This window comes from Equus quagga, chromosome 17, assembly GCF_021613505.1.
Source record: "Equus quagga isolate Etosha38 chromosome 17, UCLA_HA_Equagga_1.0, whole genome shotgun sequence".
NCBI lineage: Eukaryota > Metazoa > Chordata > Mammalia > Perissodactyla > Equidae > Equus > Equus quagga.
This window is the reverse complement of record NC_060283.1, coordinates 8792949-8819770: the sequence shown is the minus strand read 5'-3', so window position 1 is coordinate 8819770 and position 26822 is coordinate 8792949. Positions and strand designations below refer to the sequence as shown.

At 37.5% G+C, this 26822-nt stretch overlaps 1 protein-coding gene across 1 annotated transcript in view; it reads left to right on the top strand.

Annotated features, from left to right (window-relative positions):
- The window catches only part of LOC124229525 (solute carrier family 22 member 9-like), a 29645-nt gene extending 11113 nt beyond the window's left edge, over positions 1-18532 (top strand). Inside the window, exons 5-10 of the mRNA XM_046644768.1 lie at positions 841-964; positions 12391-12506; positions 13746-13960; positions 15390-15498; positions 15961-16164; positions 17493-18532. Of these exons, the coding sequence (XP_046500724.1) occupies positions 841-964; positions 12391-12506; positions 13746-13960; positions 15390-15498; positions 15961-16164; positions 17493-17553 (829 nt within the window). The 3' untranslated portion in view covers positions 17554-18532. The remainder of the gene's footprint in view (positions 1-840; positions 965-12390; positions 12507-13745; positions 13961-15389; positions 15499-15960; positions 16165-17492) is intronic.
- Positions 18533-26822: the final 8290 nt, after the last annotated feature.

Here is a 26822-nt window from a genome sequence, read left to right as displayed (position 1 = left end):
TTAATTAGGCACACTTTATTTATAGTTACTAATATTGGCATTTCCCCTGAATAAGAGTGAAGCCAATATGATTCCAAGTCTGCGTTCCAAGTAGTGAAAGTGTACTGCATTAAGGTGTCATCCTCATATTTTCCTAGTTACAATATAAGAGAAAGTAAGTTTATATTTTCTGGTATAACCAAACAGTGGTGGATATTACATTAGAGTTGAAAGGCATAAGCAGGGGAGGAAAATTTCCTTCTACCCTCGTAGGTCCTGTGGATGGCCTAAGAATTAAACTGACATAAGACAATTAACAGGAGAAATGCACAGAAATTTATTTAATATTTTATATGTATACGTCTTCAGAAGAAAAATTAAGACCCAAAGAAGCCATTAGGCCCAAAAGCTTATTTACATTTTTATACACAATGAAAACTATAAATTGTGTAGATGCGATAAGACACATTGGCCTGGACTAGGGGTGGGAATTTGTGGGACCAAGACTAAGAAATATATGGGGAAACTAAGGGAAAGTAACAGTTATTTTGGTAAGTTTGTTTGTATAGGTTCTTTTTGATGTCAACTCCCAGTCTCTGATGATTAGAATGTTCTTTTCTTCCTGGCACAAGAAGGGCATCTTTTCATGGTAAATTTTACAACTCTCTTAGGTAGAAAGGGAAGACAGAGAGATCTTCCTGCATCTGCTGTTTCCCAAGTTCCTTCAGCTCAAATAATCAATGTGTTAAAGCAGCGTATTTTGGGTGGCATGTTCAGAGCTGCTTCCCATTTCTGGACAAAGATAACATGAAAAATGGGAAAATGAGAGTTAACGGCACCTCTGTTCTGTCCTTTGATCAGTTGGCTGATGGAGTCTGCTCGGTGGCTGATTATCACCAACAAGCCTCAGGAGGGCTTAAGGGAACTCAGAAAAGCTGCACACAGAAATGGAAAGAAGAATATCAAAGACACCCTAACCCTGGAGGTGAGAAGGATGGGAGCTGGTTGTGGGTTGTAGAGAACACATGACTTGACATCTACATTAGTCAGTATCCAAGCAAGGTAAGGTCTTAGGAGTGGTTATGGGTCTTCTGACCTCACTGTTCTTGTTATTAGTTGAGTGTCAACATCATTTGGGTTAACATTAGAAAAGGGCATATTGTTACTGAAAGTATTTGACACGAATTTTACTCAATGGAGGCAGGAAGGACTGAGTACTAACAATTATAAAAACTGCAGACTCACAAAGAAAAAGAGAAAGCTCAAGTAAGTAAAGTTAGAAAAAATGAGAAATTGCAATACATAGAATACAAAGGATTATAGAAGAAGCTATGAAAACCTATATGCCAACAAATTAGATAGTCTAGAAGAAAAGGATAAATTCTTAGAATTATGCAATCTTCCAAAACTGAACGAAGAAGAATAGAGAATCTGAATAGACAGATAACTAGTAAGGAGATCCAAACAGTTATCATAAACCTTCTAAAAAACAAAAGTCATAGCTTCTCTGGTAAATTACATTATTCAAAGAAGTTATATTCAAAGAAGGTTTAATACCTATCTCACTCAATCTTCCAAAAATTTGAAGAGGAAGAGATGCTTCCTAACTCCATCTAGGCCAACATTAGGCAAACATTACCCAGATACCAAAACAAGAGAAGGAGAGCACAAAAAAGAAAATTACAGGGGCTGGCTCCCTGGCCCAGTGGTTAACTTCATGTGCTCCGCTTCAGTGGCCCAGGGTTTCACCAGTTCAGATCCTGGGCACAGACATGGCACCACTCATCAGGCCATGTTGAGGCAGCGTCCCACATGCCACAACTAGAAGGACCCACAACTAGGATGTACAACTGTGTATTGGGGGGATTTGGGGAGAAAAAGCAAAAAGAAAAAAAAAAGGTTGGCAACAGTTGTTAGCTCAGGTGCCAATCTTTAAAAAAAACAAAAAGGAAAATTACAGGCCAATGTTACTGGTGAACAAAGATGCAAAAATCGTCAACAAAATATTAGCAAATTGAATATAACAACACATTAAAACGATCATAGACCATGATCAAGCCAGATTTATTCCAGGGGTGCAAGGATGCTTCAACATCTAAAAATTGATCAATGTGATACACCACATTAACAAAATGAAGAACAAAAATCACATGGTCATCTGAATAGATGCCAACAAAGCATTTAACAAGATACAGCATCTATTTATGATAAAACCTTAAATAAAAGGGTTTAAAAGGAAAGTATCTCAACAGATAACTTTTTAAATATTGTATAAAACCCTAAAGAATGCACCAACAAACTATAAGAAATGATAAAATAATAGAGTAAAGTTGCAGAGTACAAAATCCACATACAAAAATCAGTTGTGTTTCTGTACACTAAGAATGAAGTTCCAGAAAGAGAAATCAAGAATACAGTTTCATTTATAATCACAACAAAAAGAATAAAATACCTAGGAATAAATTTAACCAGGGATGTGAAAGACCTATAACCTGAAACCTATAAAACGTTGAAAGAATTCGAAGACAAGAAATGAAAAGATATTCCGTGCTCATAAATTGGAAGAATTAGACTTAAAATATTCGTTCTTCCTAGGGAAATCAACAGATTCGATGCAATGCCTGCCAAAGTCCCAATGACATCTTTCATAGAAATAGAACAAAGAATCCTAAAATTTACATGAAACACCAAAAGACTCCCAATAGCCAAAGCAATCTTGAGATAAAACAAAGCTGGAGGTATCAAACTCCCTGATTTCAAAAATATACTACAAAGCTATAGTAAAGCTATAGTAATTGAAACAGCGTGATAGTGGCAGAAAAACACACACACACAGATCAATGGAACAGAATCAAGATCCCAGAAATAAACCCACACATCTATGAACACCTAATTTTCGACAAAGGTGCCAAGACCATACAATAGAGAAAGGAAAAATCTCCTTAATAAATGGTCAGCCACGTGAAAAGAATGAATGTAGACCACTATCTTACACCATACACAAAAATTAACTCAAAATGGATTAAAAACTTAATGTTTAAGACCTGAAACCTTAAAACACCTACAAGAAAACATAGGCAGTACACTCTTTGACATCAGTCTTAGCAATATCTTTTTGAATATCAAGTCTCCTCAGGCAGGGAAACAAAAAGAAAAAGTAAACAAATGGGACTACATCAAACTAAAAGTCTTCTGCACAGTAAAGTGAATCATAACCAAAATGTAAGGACAGACTAACAACTTGGAGAAGATATTTGCAAATCCTATATCTGATAAGGAGTTAATATCCAAAATATACAAAAATCTCATACAACTCAGCAACAAAAAAACCAACAACCCAATTAAAAAAGGAGCAGAGGACATAAACAGATAATTTTCCTAATAAGATATACAGATGGCCATGAGGCACATGAAAAGATGTTCAATATCACTAATTATTAGGGAAATGCAAATTAAAATACAATGAGAAATTACTTCACACCCATCAGAATGGCTGTTACTAAAAAGATGAGAAATAACAAGTGTTGCAGGGGATGTGAGGAAAAAGGAACTCTCACACATTGCTGGTGGGTATGTAAACTGGTACAGTCACTATTGAAAACAGTATGGAGATTTCTCAAAAATTAAGAATAGAACTACTATATGAACCAGTTATTCCAATTCTGAATATTTATCCAAAGAACACGAAAAAAAGATATATGCACCCTGATGTTCATTGCAGCACAGTATTCACAGTAACCAAGACTTGGAGGCAAACTAAATGCCCATAAAGGGATGAATGGATGAAGAAGATGCGGTATAAATATAAATATATATATACACTATACACTAAAGTATACTACTAATGCTCCTCTACATATATATTTATGGAATATTAATGTACAATGGAATACCACTCAGTCACAAAAAAATATGAAATCTGGCCATTTGGGACAACATGGATGGACTTTGAGGGCATTAAGTGAAATAACTCAGATGAAGAAAGCCAAATGCTATATGATTTCACTCATACGTAGAAGATACAAAAACAAGAACCACAAACAAACACATAGACACAGAGAATAGTTTGGTAGTTACCAGCAGGGAAGGCGGGCAGGGGGAAGGCAAAATGAGTAAAAGGGCCCATGGGTATGGTGATGGATGACAGACTTTGGGTAGTGAACACAATGTGGTCTACACAGAAGTCAAAATATAGTGATGTTCACCCCAAATTTATATAATATTATAAACCAATGTTACCTCAAAAATTAATTAAATAAAAAGTATTCTTTTAAAAACATTGTATACTGGTCTCACTCTGTATAAGAGAAAGTAGCAAAAAGTAATCCATTCCCTTCCAATTCTGACCATTTTTCAGAACAGTAAGGCCAGTAGAAGGATTAGTGACCATGCAGAACGGAGCATAAAGAGGTTCTCCCATTTGTTCATTCACCCATGCACTTTCGTTCGTGGTATATTTAGTGAGTGCTGACCTGTGGCAGGTTTTGTTCTAAACCTGGAAACACGGCAGTGACCACAACAGTCCAAACTCATGTGGAGTTTACATTCTCATTATTACAACTTCCAAGAGCATGACTGAGTGGAAATACCTCAGAGAATACTTTTTACCTCTTATTTTTCATCCCAGATATCGAAGGCAAATATTGCTGTGCATAACCAGTTAAATCATTCTTCATGTCATGCACATATATGAAGTACTTACTGGAAAATTATATTGTACCATGTGTTGTGCTAGATTGTGAATGACAGAATAAGTTAGACTCCCAGCATTCAAAGAGCTTCCACATTCGTATGAGAGATAAATTCATAGACATTTTTAAATCCAAATATTTAAAATGATAAGAGAATGTAAAGAATGCTAATGGATATAAGGGAAAAAAACTACTCTCTTTTAATTGATAAAGGAGAAGATTAGAAGGTAGCCATTCAAAAAGGAGGAATAGAAGATTTCTGGAAACATATACAATGGCACATCTGATGGAAGTTCTTATAGTTCCAGAAAAGAGCAGAAGTCCTTTAGAAGATTTCGAATAATGCTCTTGAGAATTTAGATCCTAGTGAAGATGGTGGAGAGAAATGAAGTCTTCCCCAGAGATGAAGCAATTACACAATGGCATGAGTGTCCCTGATATGATGGGGAAAACATTTGATTATGTTAAAAAAAAAGGATGGGGGTGAACCTTGAAATTTAGGTGGAACTTGATGGCACTTCTACTGTGTCAATATGTACCTAAATTATATAAAATTCTTTTGGACCAACTAACTTCTCAGGAGTTATCTGATTCCAAGCACATACCTAGTATTTTGCCTACCAGATTGCCCCAATCCACGAAGGAGAGCGTAAATACTTACAGGGGCCAGGCAGATACAAAAGTAATGATACCAGCTGAAATTAAAAAAAAAAAAGCATAATCAAGGTGAATGGCAGCTGACAATCACCTCAGTGCCAGGGAGAAGAAAGAAAGCATGACACACGAGTAGCAGTTAAAATGTGGTTTAACTTGAAATTCATGAATCAGTAGCTAAGAAGCCATCATTTGATTTTCTTTTATTTTGTAAGATAATTCGGAAACTTGTTGTCTTAGTCCTGTTTAAATCTCCATCTGATGGATTGCCAAACACATCTGCTCCAGACGGTTCTAACTTAAAGCTGCCCCACGTTATGTCAATATCAATCTGTTGATTCCCCCAGATGTCCAGGAAGGGTGGCCTTTCATTTCTCTGAATTCTCTTCATTGTTGAATTTTCTCTAATGAGCTTCATGGTATTGTTTCATTCGTAGAGATGAGAAGAGATTGGAGCTAATATTACTTGACTAATTAATAAATCAATAATTGCCTGATCTGTGCTAGACATAATTCCATATGTACATTTGTGACCTCATGCATGCCTTGGAAATCCTTGTGAGAGAGGCATTATTTTTTTCTCCTCCTACTTCTTCTTCTCTTGATCCTAATTCTGTTACATTTTCTTCTATTTTTTTGAGGTATAATTGACATATAACATTATATTAGTTTCAGTGTACAATATAACAATTCAATATTTGTCAATATTGTAAAATGATCACCACAATAATTCTAGTTATCTGTCAGCATACCTAGCTACAAAATTAATTTTTCTTGTGATGAGAACTTTTAAGATCTCTTAGCAACTTTCAAATATAAAGTACAGTATTATTAACTATAGTCACCATGTTGTAGACTATGTCCCCATGTCTTATATATTTTATAACTGGAAGTTTGTACCTTTTAACTCCATTCATCCATTTTTCCCACTCCCCCAACACCCACCTCTGGCAACCACTAATCTGTTCCTCGTATCTATGAGCTTGGTGTTGTAGTATTTTTTTTTTTTTAGATTACATATAAATGAGATCACATGGTATTTGTCTTTCTCTTTCTGACTTGTGTTTCACTCAATATAATGTCCTCAAAGTCCATCCATGTTATCTCAAATGGAAAGATATTTTTTTATCACTAAATAATATTCCATTGTATCTATATATGCATACATACCATATTTTCTTTATCCATCCATTGATGGACACTTAGGTTGTTCCCATGTCTTGGCTGTTGTAAATACTAATGCAATGCTCATAGGGGAGTATGTATCTTTTGAAGTTAGTGTTTTCATTTTCTTCAGATAAATACCCATATCCATATGCTGGATCATATGGAAGTTCTATTTTTAATTTTTTGAGGAACTTCCATACTGTTTCCCATAGTGGCTGCACTAATTTACATTCCCACCCATAGTGCACAAGGGTTCCTTTTTCTCCACATACTCACCAACACTTGTTATTTCTTGTCTTTTTGAGGACAGCCATGCTAACAGGTGTGAGGTGATATCTCATCGTAGTTCTGATTTGCATTTCCTTGATGATTAGTGATGTTGAGCGCCTTTTCATGTACCTGTTGGCCTTCTGTATGTCTTCTGGAAAAATGTCTGTTTGTATCCTCTTCCCATTTTAATCATATAGTTTGGTTTTTGCTATTGAGGTGTATGAGTTCTGTATATATTTTAGATATTAACTCCTTATCAGACATATGATTTGCAAATATCTTCTCCGTTTGCTAGGTTGCCACATCTTCTTATCCTTATTCAACTTTTTAATAACAAGGAGATTGAGATTTAGATATGTCCTGTTTCCTTCCACAAGGCATATGACTAGCATGTGGCAGAGCCATTGTATAATGCCGGGTTGTAGAGTCTGGGTATAAATCATACAACATCAAGATCTCCCCTAAATTTGTCCTCAGATTTAATTTTAGGCATCTCATTCATGGAGGCACAACATATTCCAAGATTTCTCTGAAAGAGGCTGGCCGAAGAACCAGAATAAAGGCTCTCAGAAAATTACTCTCCTTCCTGAAAAAAAAAAACCCTATTTTTCTATTAAGAGAAGCCAGCTGAGAACCAAGCTCAGTTGCCAGACCTTTCATGCCCCTCTGGTATAAATGAAGCTTTGAACTATAATCCAAGCAATTCTTCATTTAGTCCCCTTCCTGATCTAAATCTCTAACCTACACACCCATTTTGATGTCCTGCAGCCAAATTGAGTCTCATGTTAAAACGTCCTTGTCATTGTAAAATTTGCCACAGGCCCTCTTAACTCCCTAATTTACCTTTCACACCACTTTTATACCTGTCATTGCATCTTCCATGGCTATATTTTCCAGTGGACAGAAAGGTAAGTTATCTATCTTGCCCTCTATTGGGGGCTTCACAATGTCGACCGTTTTGTGACAACTAAACAGTTTGCTGTTGTTGTTGAAGGTTTTGAGGTCCACCATGCAGGAGGAGCTGGAGACAGCACCAAATAAATGCAGTTTTTTTGTGTTTTTTATTTTTGAGGAAGATTAGCCCTGAGCTAACATCTGCTGCTAATCCTTCTCTTTTTTGCTAAGGAAGACTGGCCCTGAGCTAACATCTGGGCCCATCTGCCTCTACTGTATATGTGGGATGCCTGCCACAATGTGGCTTGTTAAGTGGTGCGTAGGTCCACGCCTGGGGTCTGACCCGGCGATCCCTGGGCTGCCAAAGTGGAGTGTGCAAACTTAAGTGCTATACCACTAGGCTAGCCCCTAAACCCAGTTTTTGATTTGGTTGTTCAGTTTTTGGTTGGGCTGTATGAGTTTTTTATATATTTTGGAAAGTAACCCCTTGTATGCTATACGATTGGCAAATATTTTCTTTCAGATGTTGGATTGTCTTCTTGTTTTGTTGATGGTTTCCTTTGCCATGCAGAAGCTTTTTAATCTGATGTAGTCTCATTTATTTATTTTTTCTTTTCTTTCCCCTGCCTGAGTAGATATGATATTCCAAAAGCTACTGCTAAAACTGATGTCGAAGAGTGAACTGCCTATGTTTTATTCAAGAAGTTTTATGACTTCAGGTCTTACATTCAAATATTTAATCCATTTTGAGTTAAGTTTTGTGTGTGGTGTAAGATAATGGTCTACTTTCATTCTTTTTCATGTGGCTGCCCAGTTTTCCAAACACAATTTATCGAGGAGACTTTCCTTTCTCCACCATATTGATTCCATAGCTTTGCAGTATATTTTGAATTCAAGGTGTGTGATACCTCCAACTTTGATCTTTCTTCTCAGGATTCCTTTGCTTATTTGGGGTCTTTTGTTAGTTCCACGTAAATTTAAAGATTCTTTGTTCTGTTTGCATGAAGAATGACATTGGAATTCTGATGGAGATTGCATCGAATCTGTAGATTGCTTTATGTAATATGGACATTTTAACTATATTTATTCTTCCAATCCATGAACATGGAATACTTTCTTTTCTTTCTCCTTTGATTTCTTTCAATAACATCTTATAGCTTTCTGTGTATAGGTCTTTCCCCGCCTTGGTTAAATTTATTCTTAGATATTCTATTCTTACTTCTGCAATTCTGTGTGGAATTGTATCCTTGGTTTGTCTGTCTGCAAGTTTGTTATTAGTGTATAGATGCAACTGATTTTTGTATGTTGATTTGTATCCTGCAGCTTTATTGTACTTACTGATTATTTCCAGCAGCTTTTTTGTGGATTATTTGGGGGTTTCTGTCTATAGAAACATGTCATCTGCAAATAGTGACAGTTTTACTTCTTCCTTTCCAATTTGGACCCCTTTCATATCTTTTTCTGGCCTAATTGCTATGACTAAAATTTTCAGTGCTATGTTGGATAAGAGTGGCGAGTGTGTGTCCTTGTCTTGTTCCTGTTCTCATAAGAATAACGTTCAGGTTTTCACCGTTGAGTGTGATGTTGACAGTGTGTTTGTCATGTATGGCCTTTATTATGTGGAGGTACTTTCCTTCTATAACCATTTTATTGAGAATTTTCATCATAAATGGATATTGAATCTTGTTGAATGATTTCTCTGCATGTATTGGGATGATCATGTGATGTTCATTCTTCGTTTTCTAAGTGTGGTGTATCATATTGATTAATTTGCAGATGTTGAACCATCCCTCTATTCTTGGAAAAAGTCCCACTTAATCGTGGTGTATGATCCTTTTAATGTATTGTTGTATTCAATTTGCAAATATTTTCTTGAGGATTTTTGCATCTATATTCATCAGCAATATTGTCTGCAATTTCCTTTTTTTATGTTGTCCTTGTCTGGTTTTGGTATCAGTTAATGTTGGCCTCATAAAATGAGTTTGGAAGTTTCCCATCTTTTTCAATTTTTTGGAAGAGTTTGAGGATAGGTATTAAATCCTCTTTGACTGTTAGGTAGAATTCACCAGAGAAACTATCTAGTCCTGGACTTTTGATTTTGGGGAAGTTTCTGATTACTATTTCAGTCTCTCTACTTGTGATTTGTCTATTCAGATTATCTATTTCTTCTTCATTCAGTTTTGGGAGGCTGTATGATTCTAAGAATTTATCCATTTATTCTAGGTCACCCAATTTTTTAGTGTACAGCTTTTCATAGTAGTCTGTAATCCTTTGTATTTCTGTGATGTCCGTTTTAATTTCTCCTCTTTCATTTCTAAATTTTATCCATTTGAGTCTCCTCTCTTTTTTTCTTAGTGTCTGGCTAATAGTTTATCAATTTTATTTATCTTCTCAAAGAATCAGGTCTTTGTTTCATGGATCCTGTTGATTGCTTTTCAGTCACTATTTTCTTTATTTCTGCTCTTATTTTTATTTCATTCCCTCTACTGACTTTGTGTTTTGCTTGTTCTTCTTTTCTAATTCTTTCAGGTATAGTGTAAGATTGTTTATTTGAGATTTTTTGTTTCTTGAGGTAGGCCTGTATTGCTATTAATTTCCCTTTTAGTATCATTTTTGCTGCATCCATAAGTTTTGGTAAGTTGTGCTTTCATTTTCCTTTGTCTCTAGTATTTTTTAATTTCTCCTTTGATTTCTTCATTGATCCAATAGTGTTCGGTAGCATGTTGTTTGATCTCCACATATTTGTGACTTTTCCAGCTATTTTTTGTAGTTGATTTCCAGTTTCATACCATTGTGGTTGGAAAAGATGCTTGATATGATTTCAATCTTCTTAAATTTATTGAGGCTTGCCTTGTTTTCCAACATATTGTCTATCTTTGAGAATGTCCCACATGCACTTGAGATAAATGTGCATTCTGCTGGTTTTGGATGGAATATTCTATAAATATCTATTAAGTCCATCTATTTTAGTGTTTCACTTAGGCCAATGTTTTCTTGTTGACTGTCTGGATGATCAACCCATTCACAGAAGTGGGTTGTTAGGATCCCCTTCTATTATTCTGTTGCTTTCAATTTCTCCCTGTAGGTCTGTTAATAGTTGGTTTATATACTACGGTAGTCCTGTGTTAGGTGCATATATATTAATGTGTTACCTCTTCTTGATGGAATGCCCCTTTCATAACTATATAATCTCCATCTTTGTCTCTTATCTTTTTGTCTTGAAGTGTATTTTCTCTGATATAAGGACATATGCACCTATTTTCTTTTGGTTGCCGTTTGATTGGAGTATCATCCTCCATTCCTTCACTCTGAGCCTCTGTTTATCTTTAGAGCTGAGATAGGTGTCCTGGAGGCAGCATATTCTTCAGTCTTGTTTTTTAACCCATCCAGCCACTCTGTGTCTTTTGATGGGGATATCAATCCATTGACATTTAGAGTGATTATTAATATATAAGGGCTTAATGCTGTCATTTTATCTGTTTTTTTCTGATTGTTTTGTATTCCAACTCTTTCTTTTTCCTTGTATTTCTGTCTGCCATTTTAGCTCAGTGATCTTTTGTGATGTTTTTCTCAGTTTTCTCTTTACTTGTGATTTGTTACTCTGCTCTGGTTTTTTGTTTTGTGGGTACCATGAAGTTTGTATGAAAGATCTCCTAGATGAAATAGTCTTTTTTCTGATAGCCTCTCATCTCTATTATTCTATTCAGGTTCCATCCTTTTCCTCTTCCCCTTCTACGTATTTGTTGTCACTTGTGTTTTGAGTTTATAACCAAATTGAAGTAGCTATATTATTTTTGATACTTTCTTTCCCTCTAGTCATTATGTTATAAATAAATGTTTCCTAACCTATTCTGATATAGAGCTGCAATTTTATGATTCTGTCTATTTATCTCCCTTCTTAAAGCTTCTTAAACCTTTGTCTTTTTATTTCAGGTAGGATGCTCCTTTCATCATTTCTTGTAAGGAAGGTATAGTGGTGATGAACTTCCTCAGCTTTTGTTTATCTGGGAAAACTTATATTTCTCCATCTTATCTGAAGGAGAATTTCACTGGAAAGAGTATTCCTGGCTGATGGTTTTTGTCTTTCAGCATTTTGAATACATCATTCCACAGCCTCCTAGGCTTTAAGGTTTCTGCTGAGAAATCTGCCAAAAGTCTCATGGAGGTTCTATTGTAGGTTATTGTCTTCTCTCTTGCTGCCCTTGATATTTGTTCTTTGTCATTGACATTTTACAGTTTTAATATTACATGCCTTGGAGAAAGTCTTTTGGCATTGAGGCAATTAGAAGTTCTATTAGCTTTATGTACTTACACATCCAGGTCCTTTCTCAGGTTTGTGAATTTCTTGGCTATTATTTCTTTGAATAAGCTCCCTGCCCCTTTCTTCCTCTCTTCTACTTCTGGGATACCTATAATCCTTATGTTATTTTTCTTAACTGAGACAGATATCTCCCAAAGAATTTCTTCATTTATTTAAAATCTTATTTTTCTCTCTTGTTCCATGTGAATCGCTGCTATGTTTCTATCTTTGATCTCACTAATCCTCTTCTCCATATAGTCTACTCTATTTTTAATGCTTACTACTTAATTTTTCATCTCATTAATTGTGTTCATCCTCCCTGGCTATTTTTTCCAGTGGACAAAAAGGGAAGTCATCTATCTTGTCCTTTGTTGCGGGTTCACAATGCCTATCGTTTTGTGACAACTGAACAGTTTGCTGTTATTGTTGTTGAAGGTTTTGACACACACCATGCAGGAGGAGCTGGAGACAGCACAGAACAAACCTTCTGTGTTTGACTTGTTCCGCACACCCAACCTGCGTAAAAGGATCTGTTTACTGTCCTTCATGAGGTAGGCTTCACACAGTGCATGAGGGACATTAAAACAGTAGAAACAGAATTCTATTTGTTATTTCAGAGGATACGACATACTTGGGGATATATTTGAGATGAAACATAAGAAAGCCTCAAAGATAGTTGGTATTTTTATAGATAGTGAAAGAGTTATACAAAGACTAACACAGAACTAATTGTACAATGAGGAGTTTTGCTATCACATCATTCTACCAGGCTCATCACTGGAGATGAGGTTGAGAAAAATCACAGTACAGACTTCAGCTTTAAGTTTCTTCACCTGTTGTTTTTTATTTTAATTGAGGTAAAATTACAAACTCTCAAGTGCTCAAATATGTGCAGTTCAATAAATATTTCCATATGTAAATGTATAACCATCGCTCAGATCAGGATATAGGAAAAACTCTAAACCCATGGAACCTCACCTCATGTATCCTCCACGAAAAAACCCTTCCACCTCCCAGAAGAACTTAGCAACCACTGTAACCTCCAATATCAGACTATAATTTTATGATGATTTATAATCATTAACTTGCAATAAAATTACATTTAAAATATACCCAATATTTGTTTTAATCAGGTATGGTAAGACACACAGACTCAGAAATGATTGTCAGGAAGTAAGATTATAGTCACAGATCCCTGGATAGAGGAGGCACAAAGCACCAGGCAGGGTCATTCAGTGAAGCACGGGTGTCAGTCAGAGTGAAGGAGAGAAAAGAAAATAAAGAGCATGGCCCAGAGATTTTATTGAAGTTTTTGTGACAAGAAATGGGAGAGGAAGATAAGTATCCTGAGTAAGTTTAGGATTGCATGGTTTGAATAATTTTAGTGGGCTCTTGGTTATAGGGGTGGTCTGTAGTTTGTTCAGTACCTGGCTCTGGGTTGATTTAGGGGAGGGGGGATATTGGCTTGGTGTATGAGTTTGATAAAGGAGATGGTTGGGGGTGTGGGCTCTGGATTGAGGGTTTGTATATGAAAGGTGCACTCACAGTGGAGACATTTATTATCTTTAGGAATTAGCTAGCCCAGGGAGAGGGGGACTCTCCAGGATCAAGGCTCTAAGTGCTAGAGCATCAAAAATATGGAAAATAAGAAAATATAATCAATACAGAAATATTCTATAAATCAGATCATGCTTGACACTAATCCCTGGTTTTATGGCTCAATATTATCATTTATAAGACAGAGAATCTAAATCTTATGACATCTCTATTTCCTCTTCCTTTCACCACAGATTTGCAACCTTCATTCCTTTATTTGGCCTGAGTCTCAACCTCCAGCACTTGGGGAAAAATATTTTCCTGTTCCAGGTTCTCTTTGGTGCAGTCAAAATTCCAAGCAATTATGTTGCCCTTTTGGCACTGAATCACCTGGGCCGTAGAGTAAGCCAGATGCTTTTCCTGTTCCTGCTGGGACTCTCCATCCTAGCCATCATATTTGTGCCCGAAGGTGAGAAAAGAGCACAGAGTGACAAATAGCTTCTCTGCATTCCTCTGGGTTTCTATGGGTCACACTGATCTGAAGCCTGAAGGAAAGGGATAATTGTATTCTAAGGATTCCCTGAAAGCAATATGGGGGTTAGCACAGCTTCTGCCATGAAATTGCTGGGAAAAGAACCAAGGTGAGTAAAGGTCAGCTCAGGTATATGGTTGTCTTCATTGCATTCGAGATGTATCTGGAAATTGGTGCCAGATTACTTGAAGTTTCTCTAGGACACCAACTAATCACTTACCTTTGACCATTCACACTTTATATAGCAAGCACAGAGGGTCTAGACCTTGTCATTGTATCCCATTTGAGGACACAATACTGTGACTTCCTCTGTCTGGGTTCTTGCTTATTTCTACAGCTTTAGTGACAATTTCTTCTCTGATCTGTACATATCCACTCATGTGTCTCCTGTAAGATCTCCGTAACAGTAGCTATGGTTTACGGATGTCCTGTTGACCTCAAGCAGACAAAAATTCCTTGTCTTCAAGCAGAGAATTGACAGCAGAAACAAGTCACAATACGGTTAAGAGCTTCTCCTAGAATTTATTTTACTAAATTGAATGATCATATGTAATGAATAAAGGGAATCAGGTGGTCACCATGCTTTACCTAACTCTCAGCATATTTATATATATATATTTTACAAGATCCCAGATTGGTGGGCTCCACTCCTCATCATGAATGTCAGCAATGATGCAAGTTTTCTTCCTTACAACAGTGCCCACTCCAATGCAGTAATGTTCTTGATGAAGCCTTTTGAGGGCAGGCAGGGCAAGTCAGGGATAGAAAACTAACTCTCTAGAACTTCCCTTCAGTGGTTTCTAAACTCAGGTTGTTTTCCTAATAGAGGTCCCTATACTTGAATATTGAAGCATTATTTTAGATAAAGCTACTCTCCAGCTTATCCATTAACATAGGAGTTCTGTTCTTTTGTTACTCTCTTCTGCGTTACTAGCCTCATATATAAATTGTGCATGTTCTTAGATTTTAAACTCTCAAAGACATGGATAAGTCTTACACCCTTCAGCAATTGCACACGTGACAGTCCTCTGTTCTGTGTGAAAGGCAAAGGAGACACAGAACAGAATTAATGCAAGAGAGCACCTGCCGGACTCACTTTCCCTTCTCCATTTCTGGCAAATCTCAGACATGCAACAGGAGTTGATAAAATAACTCAGTCCTTTTATTCACCATAAGTCATAATGTATAGATAAATCACATTTCTCACCTGATTAGACAATGCACATTTACTGATTCTGTGCAGTTTCTCTACACCATATTTAATACTTGCAAACACTTCCAATAGGATCTTTTTCATTTTTAATTTGAGGGATGGTGATGTCTTCGGCTCCAGTTTCCTGAGTCTCACTGGTCTTCCTCTCTCCAGATATGCAGACTCTGCGTGTGGTTTTGGCCACTTTGGGAGTAGGAGTTTCCTCTGCCGCTATCATCAGTGCTGTTGCCCATGCAAATGAACTAATCCCCACTGTCATCAGGTACAAAGCTCATGGATGCTCTGTCAGGATCAAAACAGGCCTCTCCCAGATAACTTACACCTCTTGGAGAAACCAAAATAAGACAAATTAGTTATTAAAGGTAACTAATTATAAGAGTAATTATAACAACAAAAACTATAACCAAATTCTTTCTACTTTGACTTTTTACGAAGCATTAAGTCCTTTAATGTTTCTTCTCCTGAAATCTTCTGAATCACATGAAGTGTAAATGCTATGGGTAACAGTATTTCTTCAATCATCAAATTTTGTCTCAAGACACAAGTGAAATTGAAAAGAATTGCTAGAAAGTAAGAGAGAAAATGTCCAAAACAAGAGTATATCATCAATCTCCACATCTAAACACACTGATGTGTTGTCTTCCATAACAAAGCAAACTAGTAAATCATAGATTATATTGCTGGATTTTCACTAGATTTTTTTTATTATTGTTTTGACCCCAAGAGCAACAGCTTTAGCTGTCACTGGAACTGTTGCTAATATTGGAGCAACCCTGGCTCCCCTCTTGATGATCCTAACCGTGTCTTCCCCCCACCTACCCTGGATCATCTATGGAGTCTTCCCCATCCTCGCTGGACTTGTTGTCCGACTCCTTCCTGAAACCAGGAATCAGCCTCTGCCTGACTCCATCCAGGACGTGGAAAAGAAGTGAGTAAACGCCCTGGCTGTCCCTTAGGGTTGCTGTGCACAATAGTTCTGTGATGAGGAGGGAAAGACAACATTCAGGGTCATTGTTCCCAGAGGAAAGTTTAGACCCAGATTAGTTCCATGTGGTCAGTGCCTTTGGTTTGGCTACAGCTTCATTCCTCCCCCACAGTGACCTCAGAATCCCTCAAGCCTCCCTAAATCACACAGATCTGCTCTGCCCAGCCTGTACCAGTAGGTTTAGTGGTGAAGAGGCCAAAATTAGGTGTCCCAGTGTAACATACACAGCCCTGAAGTTATTTCACAAATATTCACGGATCCAAATACCGGATTCTCATCTCTTGTCCCTGGCAGCCCTCAGCCCAGGGAGTGCAGACAAGCTCTCTGAGACTGCTGGTTCCTGTAGGCCTGTATAATCTGATTCTGATTCTCCAGAGAAACAGAGCCAATAGGATGTGCATATATACAGCAAGACAGATTTATTTTAAGGAATTGACTCACAGTATTGTGGGGGCTGGCAAGTCTGAAATCTGCAAGCAGGCAGTCGCTTGGTGACCCAGGGAAGAGATGAAGGAAGAGAAGAGTTCTCCAGTCTGAAGGAAAATTTGGAGGCAGGATTCCTTCTTCCCCTGGGGGACCTGTCTTTTTCCCTTAAGGCCTTCAACTGATTGGATGAGGCCCTCCACATTATGGAGGATAAAACTTTGTGCTTTACTCTAAGTGTACTGATTTAAATACTAATAACATCTAAAAAATGCCTCCACAGAAACATCTAGACTGGTATTTGACTAAACATCTGGGCACTCTGGCCTAGCCAAGTTGACGTATAAGATTAAACACCACAAGACCTGAGGACTTCCTGGTCACTAAAGAATCTGAGGGAAGTCAGGGAGAGGACAAGAGCCCCTCCCACAGATGACAACATATTTCAGGGGAAATATGTTGTGTTGCCTGTGAGATTCAGACCATCTGGTTTTCACTGGGAAAGAAATTATTGAGAACAGAGATTTTTAAAGTGATAAAGATTGGGAAAGGAGTCTAAAACTTTTCTGTACTTCCTTTGCCTTTTCCAAAACCCCTCTTTCTGACACCATGGTGTCCAGGAGTAACAGCAGAAACTGTTAAAGCTGCCTTCTCAGATCCTGCCCTGGGAGTTGGGTCTTATTCTTCACAAGATTTACTCACATCCTTGGGGCAGGGTTCATGGTTTATGGTAAAGCTGGTTGTTGAAGGGTAAACTTGCTCTAATGAATGTTGGATATATATGCTTATTCCATGTCTTTTCAATTTCTGTGTTAATTTGTTTGTTGGTTTCATTATATTTTTACCAGGAGAAAAAGCTCATTAAAAGCAAAGCAGGAAGATATTTGCATGAAAGTGACACCACTTTAAGGAATTCCAGGAAATAATTGCTGACTCAAGAGCAAAATAAAGGGGAAAAATGAGATAATTCTTCATAAGGGAAAATTTGTAAAATACATGCATAAAAGTATATAATGGAAAAATGGATTTTTCCAATTGCAGTAGTAAATTACTAAGTATAAAATACCTATAACTAATCCTAAGAAGAAATGTGAAGAAAGCCATAATATTTTAAAAGAACTTAGAACATTTGTACAGTTGTAGATAACTAGCATGTTTCTCAATGGGAAAGTTGATTAATACTAACAATACCAATTTTTCCCTCAATTAATTGGCATAATTATTTATATAATCATAAGGACAAACTATACACTTTTGGAAGAATCTAAAAAATAGAAATTTCTCTGGGAAATTAACGATAAACAAGGTGATTTCAAAACAGAGGATTATGCAGTGAGATGAGGCTAGCTAGTGTATGGGGCAGCATATGCTGGAATTATAGCTGCAATTGTCAAAACAGTAATAGCAGATGCATTTACATATCAAAGGAAGTCCAGAAACAGAACATAGTAAATGTAACACTTAACATATAATTTTGGGATCCTAAATCACAAGGCAAATTAAAGGATTATGCAACAAATACATTTAAAAACTACTTAAAAATAAATGATTAATAATGTGACTTCATGCACTAAATCAAAAAATATTCTACTTTAATAAAAAGCTAAATAGAATAAAAAACTATAGGTTTCATTAGAAAATGTGGCTACGATATCTTGGCTTAAGAAAGTTTTGAGTAGTAAACCAAACTCCAGAAATTTAAAGACAAGCATATTTCAATACTACTCATTTAAATCCTCTGTTGGGCAAAACTCTAACAGCTTATCAGAGAAAAATAGAAAAATATTCACCAAAATGCTAAAAACAATTAACTTTTAGTGGTGGACTTTTTTTTTTTTAAAGACTTTATTTTTTTCCTTTTTCTCCCCAAAGCCCCCCTGGTACATAGTTGTGTATTCTTCGTTGTGGGTCCTTCTAGTTGTGGCATGTGGGACGCTGCCTCAGCGTGGTTTGATGAGCAGTGCCATGTGCATGCCCAGGATTCGAACCAACGAAACACTGGGCCGCCTGCAGCGGAGCGCGCAAACCTAACCACTCGGCCACGGGGCCAGCCCCTTAGTGGTGGACTTTTAAGTGATTGTTACTTTCTTCTTTGCAAGTTTCTGTATTCAAAGTTTAAACAAAGAATATATAAAATTTCAAAATATTATGATGTCAAAAATGAAAAAGCAAATGACAAAATAAACAATTTTTAAAATGTACTTTTAATATGTAGAATTCTCACAGTATCTACCCAAAAAGATAATAAACATTTCAATAGAAAATAGGTAAAAAGCAGAACATATCATTTTCAAGAGAAAAAAGTGGCATGGACAATACATTTAGGGAAAATTGTACAAACCCGCTAGAAATTAAAGACATAGAAACTCAAATGAAAATTCATCTTAAACTGTACTCTTTGTCACGGTTAGTGAGAGTGAAGTTAAACAGAAACTCATTGATTGATGGTGGAATTATAAAATAATTCATGCTAGAGACCTGCTGAAAACAGTTTGACATCCTTATCGAAAGCTTTGAAGTAAAATTTCTTTAATTCAGTAGCCATTTATTAAGCATGTCGTAACTGCCAAGCAGTGTGGTAAGCGCTCTGAACATAAAATGAAAAAATAGGCATAAAACAGATGTAACAGGTATGTATGTTAGAACACGTGTGCAGGTGTGGTCTCACATTCAAGTCAACATAATCTTAGATTGAGTTCCAATTTCCTCCAAGTTGGCAGTAAATCATAAGTCCATTAATTTTAGAGATCATTTCTACAATCCTTCCTTACCAGAACTATCTGGATCCTGTAGGCACGCGCAGTGCCAAGGTGATGGGGTGAGACCAAGAGGGAGCAGCCACAGGTTACCAGTTATCTGTTCAAAGATATTACCAGGTTAATACTGGCCCTGGACGCACTTGGTTGTTACAACTTCCCATTCATCACATGTGGCACTGGAATCCAAGGTTTCCAGTCTGATTGTTCAGCTCCCTATGCAGTCACTCACTTTGGGTCTTCTGCTTCCCTGGGGAACTACCATGGGTCAGGACTGGATCCCTCTCCCCCATAACCGAGAGACCCTCCCCTGATTTAGCCCCTTCCCAAACACTCAACTTTCTTCCTCTTCTCTCATTACCTCTTCCAGAGATCCTCTAGTTATCCTACGAACTTTAGATTTTGAAAACAAAGTCAATCAATTGTACAAGCTTCTTCTGTTTTTCACCTCCAAAATGCCTTCCAAGAGACAAAGAAGCACAAAAATGACAAACTATAGAATGTGGGAAAGACACAAGAGAAAATCCCAGAGGAATCATCCATAATGAGTATCATTGGCTTGTCCAGCCACATTCTTCCTCCTAATGAAATGTTTGAGATCCTATCATGACAAGGACCAGGTAAAACCTATTGTTTTTCACCTTGAAGGATGGAGGCCAGTCCATAGATTCTGATGTTTCTGTGGGAGAGAGTCCCATAATTCTTCATGGGTCTTTGATGTTGCAAACCAGTAGCTATGCTCCATAAGATGGCCATTGGTGCAAGGATTGAAAAGAGTGAGGTATCGAGTGACGTGAGGGAAGATGGCAGAGTATAGACAACAAAAGTACTGGCAGGAAGTATCTGGTTAAGTATTTTAGAAATATGAAGTTTAGTCAAAGCTTGAAGCTTCCAGGCTTGGCTTGGCTGATAAATTGTGATTAATTTCAATCATTTTCAACCATTACCAGAGTAGTGGCTATCGTCCACACACACTCATCCTTATGGAAGGTAGCCATACCCATGTTTCTGGAGAAGGTTGTGGGAGCCACAGTTGGAAAAACGACTGTCCTTAAAACATCAAGGATCTGTGTGCTGATTGCTGCTTCTGATCACAGAGTTGCCTACATAAAGGAGGGCCACCTTTGTTGCAAATCCCACAGACTAAAGCATACTCCAAGAGATTTAAAGAGAAAGCACTTGTTATTTTTTCTCATTTTTCCCTTTTGTGGAGCTTTTTTTTTTTTTTTTTTTTTTTTAAGGACCATGACTATTGAAAGCAACCTCATATACAGAAAATGTAGAAGTCACCATCCATGCTCAGCTAAAGACTCAGGCTCAGAAAAGACCTGAGAAGACCTTAAGATGTTATCTTAGGCTGATCTCTGGCACAGAGACACCTGATAACTTTTTTAAAAAAGTAACAAACCCTGGGGAAGGCAGAAAATTTGGCTTTCAGTGTTGCCACATTGATTCAAATGTCAAGATTTAAACAAAAAGTAATAAGAGACCCAAAGAAACAGAAAAGTGTGACTCATTCAAAGGAACAATATATCAAGTTCTGTGTAGATTACATCATGTTCACCAACCGAAAACTAATTCTAGTCCATTCCCTCACATGTGAGCCTATCAGCCCTTTTGCCCTCCCCCGTCCCCCTTCCCCTACGGTAACCACCAATCCAATCTCCAATGCTATGCGTTTTTTTGTCGTTGTTTTTATCTTCTACACAGAATTCGAAATATGATGTACATCTGAAAATAAATAAATAAATAACAAAGGAACAATATAAATCAACAAAAACTATCCCTGAGGAAGCCCAGAGGATGAACTTACTAGATAAGGCTTTAAAGCAACTGTCTGAGATATAACTCGAAGAGCCAAATGAAGATATGAGAAAAGACAGGAATATGATGTATGAACAAAATGAAAATGCTGATAAAAGTCTTGACAATATAAGAAGGAGCCAAAAATCAATTATTATTTCCCTTGAATACCTTCCAGTGGGAGAAGATGTGACAGTGAAGATAGTGATACTGATGATCCTGACCCTGCGTAGGACTAGGCTAATATGAATGTTTGTTTCTTAATTTTAACAAAAACTTTAAAAACTAAAAAAAGTTAAAATATTTTTAAAAAGAGAAAACTTTATAGAATAAAGATACAAAGAAAGAAAATACTTTTTTACAGCTGTACAATATATTCTGTTTCAAACTGTGTTATTATAAAAGACCCAAAAAGTTAAAAAAATTTAAAGTTTATAAAATAAAAAGTAAGCTAAAGTTAATTTATTATTGAAGAAAGAAAAACATTGTTTTTATAAATTCAGTGTAGACTAAATGTACAGTGTTTTAAAGTCTACAGTAATGTATAGCAATCTCCTATGCCTTCACATTCACTCACCAACCACCGACTGGCTAACCCAGAGCAACTTTCAGTCCTGCAAGCTCCATTCATAGTAAGTTTCCAATGCAGGTGGTCCTTTTCTGTTTGTTAGTTTTTGCTGAGGAAGATTCACTCTGAGCTAACATCTGTTGTCAATCTTCCTCATTTTTTTTTTTTTTGCTTGAGGAAGGTTAGCCTTGAACTAACATTTGTGCAAATCTTCCTTTATTTTTTTATGTGGCTCGCCACCATAGCATGGCCAATGAGAGGTGTAGGTCTGCATCCAGGGTCAGAACCTGTGATCCTAGGCTGCCAAAATGGAGTGCACTGAACCTAACTGCTATACCATGGGGCCGGCCCCCCATTTTTTAATCTTTTATACTGTATTTTTACGGTACCTTTTCTATGTTTAGATATGTTTAGATAAAGGAATACTTATCATTGTGGTACAATTGCCTACAGTATTCAGTAGAGTAAAATGCTATATAAGTTTGTGGCCTAAAAGCAATAGGCTGAACCATATAGCTGAGGTGTGTAGTAGGCTATACCATGTAGGTTTGTGTAAGTACACTCTGATGTTCACACAATGATGCAATTGCCTAATGACGTGTCTCAGAAAGTGTCCCAATCGTTAAGCCATGCATGACTATATCGAACTATAAAAGCCTAAGGCAGAGATTACCAGTGGAGAAATACAATAGACCATCTAAAGTCCCAAGGGAAAGCTGTGGTGAGACTGTTTGCAAAATAAAGAAATTTAAAAGCAGCTGTGTATAGAGAGTAATTGATAAAGACACACAAAGACACACACAGGATGCATTCTTGGAAAAGAACTGAGAAGACCTTAAGTTTCACCTTGAGCTGATTACAAGGCTCAAAACACATTCTGCTAATTAATGAAAGCCACCCCCCACAGAAAGCCAGTTTACAAAGATCAGGAGAGGGGGCTGTATCTTCACATTCCCAGTTTTCAACAAAAAATTACAAATCATACAAAGAATCAGAAAAACATAGTACAGCCAAAGGAATTAAATGCCAGCACAAACCATCCATGTGTAAACATAGGCCTCAGACATATCAGACAAGGACTTTAAAATAACTGTCTTAAACATGCTGAAAGAACTAAAAGAAAACACAGACAGAGAACTAAAAGATATCAGGAAAACTATATATGAACAAGATGAGAATATAACAAGAGATAGAAATTATAAAAAGGAACCAAACAGAAATTCCAAAGCTGAAAAATACCATAACAAAATTGAAAATATAAGGATCTCACGCAATTGATAGCAAAAAATCCAAATAACCCAATTTTAAAATAGGCAGAGGATCTGAATGGACATTTTTCAAAAAAGACATACAAGTGGGCCATAGGTATATGCAAAGGTGCTCAACATCACTAATCATCAGGGAAATGCAAATCAAAACTACAATGAGATACCTCCTCACATCTGTTAGGATGGCTATTATCAAAACCGAAGAGATAACAAATGTTGGTGGAGATTTGGAGTTATTTATTGCTGCGAAACAAATCACTCCAAAACTTAGCTGGTTAAAACAACAGACATTTGTTGTTTCACACCCTTTCTGAGGGTCATGAATCCTGAAGCAACTTAGCTAGATACCTCTGCCTCAATATCTTTTATGATGTTGCACTCAACCTGTTAACAGAGGTTGGACTTATCTAAAGCTTTGCCTGGTGCTGGAGGATCTGCTTCCAAGATGCTTACTTTCTGACTGCTACTGAAAAAAGCCATCAGTTCCTTGTCACACAGACCTCATCTCAGTGAATGTCCTCCTGACATGGCAAATTGCTTGCCCAGGAGCAAATAACTCAAGAGACAGAGCTACCAAGATGGCAGCCACAGTGCCTTTTTATGACAATCTCCAAAACCACACATTATCATTTTCTCCTTTGTTCAGTTATTCAGAGGTGAGTCGCTAAGTCCAGCCCATACTCAATGGGGAGCAAGGGACACTCCAATTTTTAAAGGAAGACTTATCAAGCTATGTGTGGATATATTTCTTTTAAAAACCACGAACTCCCTCCCAGTTCAATTTCTACTTCTGAGTCCCTTATAAGATTACATGTGTTGGTTCTAGGAGGACTCCACATAAAACTTCCTGCATATACGTTTCTTCCTCAGACTCTCTTTCCCAGGGAACTGACCAAAAAAAATACCCCTATGGGGCAATGGCTAATGAAACACAGTCACACTTTGGGCAAAAAAATGGGCTGCCCACAAGAGTGTTACCTAATATATACACCCAGAAGATTTCAAAGAAGGATAATCAACAATTTGAGGGTAACTGCCCCAATAAAAAATCATGATTCCTTTTCTAATTTCCACACAAGTGGCAGAACCCAAAACCACAGACTGGAGGAGAAATCTTATCCTCAGAAGGTACAACTCTGAAAAACCACAGTAACTGCGTACATGAATGATTCTTCCAGTCCTTTTCAGAGAGAGCTAACACAATTTACTTGGGTGAACATGCACTGGAAACATTTTGAGGACTGCTGAACACGGAGCTCATAGTGATACTAATATTGAAGGACTCAAAAGGTCATCATGCTTTCCCTCTTAGAGTGGGAGCTTGGGGGAGGATGTCTGGTAATAAAGAGTGTCCTGAATACAGCCTGCCTCACAGTAGATCCATAGAGTCCACACTCTCAAAATGATTATGTCCCCACTTTCTGCATGTATACTGGGATTGATTATACTTAGAGGTTTGCAGAAACCCCACATTGGTTCCTTGCCCTGTGGGATAAGAGCTATCCTAGTGGATGTAACCAAGAGGAAATTGAAACCTACTGTCTAACTCCCTCCCAACATAGTACATCAGAAACAATAGTGTATTCCCAGTGAACAGGAGAAGTTATCCCACCTTTACAGGCATAAACCACACAAGGGAGGTAGTTTCCATCATTTCTCCATTTACTTATTTGCAGAGCCAGATTTAATTCCGCTTGAGTCTAGCCCTGCAAATAATTGATTGATGTTGGAGGGTAACGGTGGAATACCACAAATAGAACGAAACATTAGACCAAATTAGAGCTTGCTGCCACTTGTGGCATCTTTGCTAAAGCAAAGTAACACAAATTCATGTCATAGCACATGGGGACTAATCTATGGAATGTGTTGTTTCCATCCCTATTAAGAATGATAACTGAAAGTAGTTCATATTCACATGAGATGTGCCACAATATACCCTTACATTCCTGCCCCAAGACTCTGTTATCTCTCTTCCCCATCTTTATAATGTAATTCAAAAGACCTGGTATATGTGCACATTTTATAGAATATTAGTTTGGTACATTATACCAAAGGCATGATATTACCAGAGCAGATGATCAAGAAGTGGAAATACATTGGAGGTTTTTGCAAGACATGTGTCATATTAAGTGGGTGAAATAAACTGTAGAATGTTTTGGGAGCCTACAGCATCAGGGATAATTTAGACTTCCTGATGGATGAGGCATGACATGATATGCCCTTCAAAATGAAAGGCGAATCGTCGTATCTTGCATCTTCCACCACTAAGAAGGAAGCACAGTGCTGAGGAGGCCTTTTCCACATCTGGAGTTTTTTCAATCCATTTACTGAGTAACATGCATGACTGCCATCTCTGAGGGGGGTCCAGCATATGAAAGTGTTCTGGAGAAGGTGGGAGGAGACTTGCACCTTTGTCACACTACCTTAAAATATCTCCTCCAATAAGAGAGTCATCTGGAGTGAAAAAAGATGTATAAAGTTTATGTCACGTCTCAATGGGAGAGTTACATCATAGGCCCTAAAGTTATGGAGCAAAGCCATGCCACCTAAAGCATGACTAAGGATGTTAAATTACCATAAGACCAGAGCATGTGATCACTATCTAAGTTGTCTTAAAGCCATGAAGTCATATTGTCAGGTGGGCCTGCATCAATCCATCCCACCATGGAAGTGGTGCATCTGGGGCAATCATAGATAGGGATGAAGAACACAAATGAGCTGTGTAAGAGGTGGTTCTACTAATGTTACACTTCATTTCAGTTCACACCAAGCCTTCCTGGGTATATGTTATGACCAGACGACTGAGCAAGAAAATAGTTCAGCTAGGTTCACATGTGGATCGACTCAGTATATGCTTACAAGCCACAAATGGACTGTTAGTGAACTACTGGCACACTCTTGGTAAACTTGAAAGTCAATGCTGATAGAAAATTCTCTAAATGGGCAGAGGTTCAGGCACTATACATGATCATCCACTTTGTGGGGATGGAAAAGTAGGCTGTCATAAGATATATATATAGATTAAAGATGTTTTCAAATGGCTTAGCTTGTTGGTCTGAGCCTGAAAACAGAAAGATTGGATGATAGGGGCATAGGAGTCTTGGGCAAGAGGCATGTGGATGCACCCAAGGGAGTCGCATTAGATGTGAAGATCTCTTTAGCATATTTATCAACCCCTGGAGACCACAGACCATAGATGAGGCATTAAACCACTGAGTAACCAAAATGACTTAGAGTTGATGTCCACTATCCATCATCCATCCCCTTTCACAAGCCTCCCCAGTGCAGACAAAAATGGCTTCTGAGTAGAGGCAGAGATTAAGGCTATGCAGAGGTCCAACGGCATGGGCTCCCACTCACCACCTCTAAACTGTCTGCCATTTCTGTCAAATGTCTGAACTGAAAGCAGCAGAGATAAATGCTGTGTCATGAATTTGACACCATTCCTCAAGGAGACCAACCAGCACCTTGATGACAAATTGGTTACATTAGTGGCAGAGGTTCATATTGAATGGAATCAACATATATTCAGGGTAAGGATTTCTCTTTCATACTTTCACGGCCTCAACCAGCACAACTATCCAAAGGCATTGAGAGTATATGATCAACCAACACAGGATCCTTGAATAATATTTCTTTGAACTGAGTGACACACATGGAAGGAAAAGAAGCAAGGCCTGACCATGGGATCCTCTGGTATCATCACACACTCTACCCCCAAGAAGCTGCAAGTCCCAAGAGTGATGGGACAGCCTTGTGAAACTGCAGGTAAGATTCCAGTTA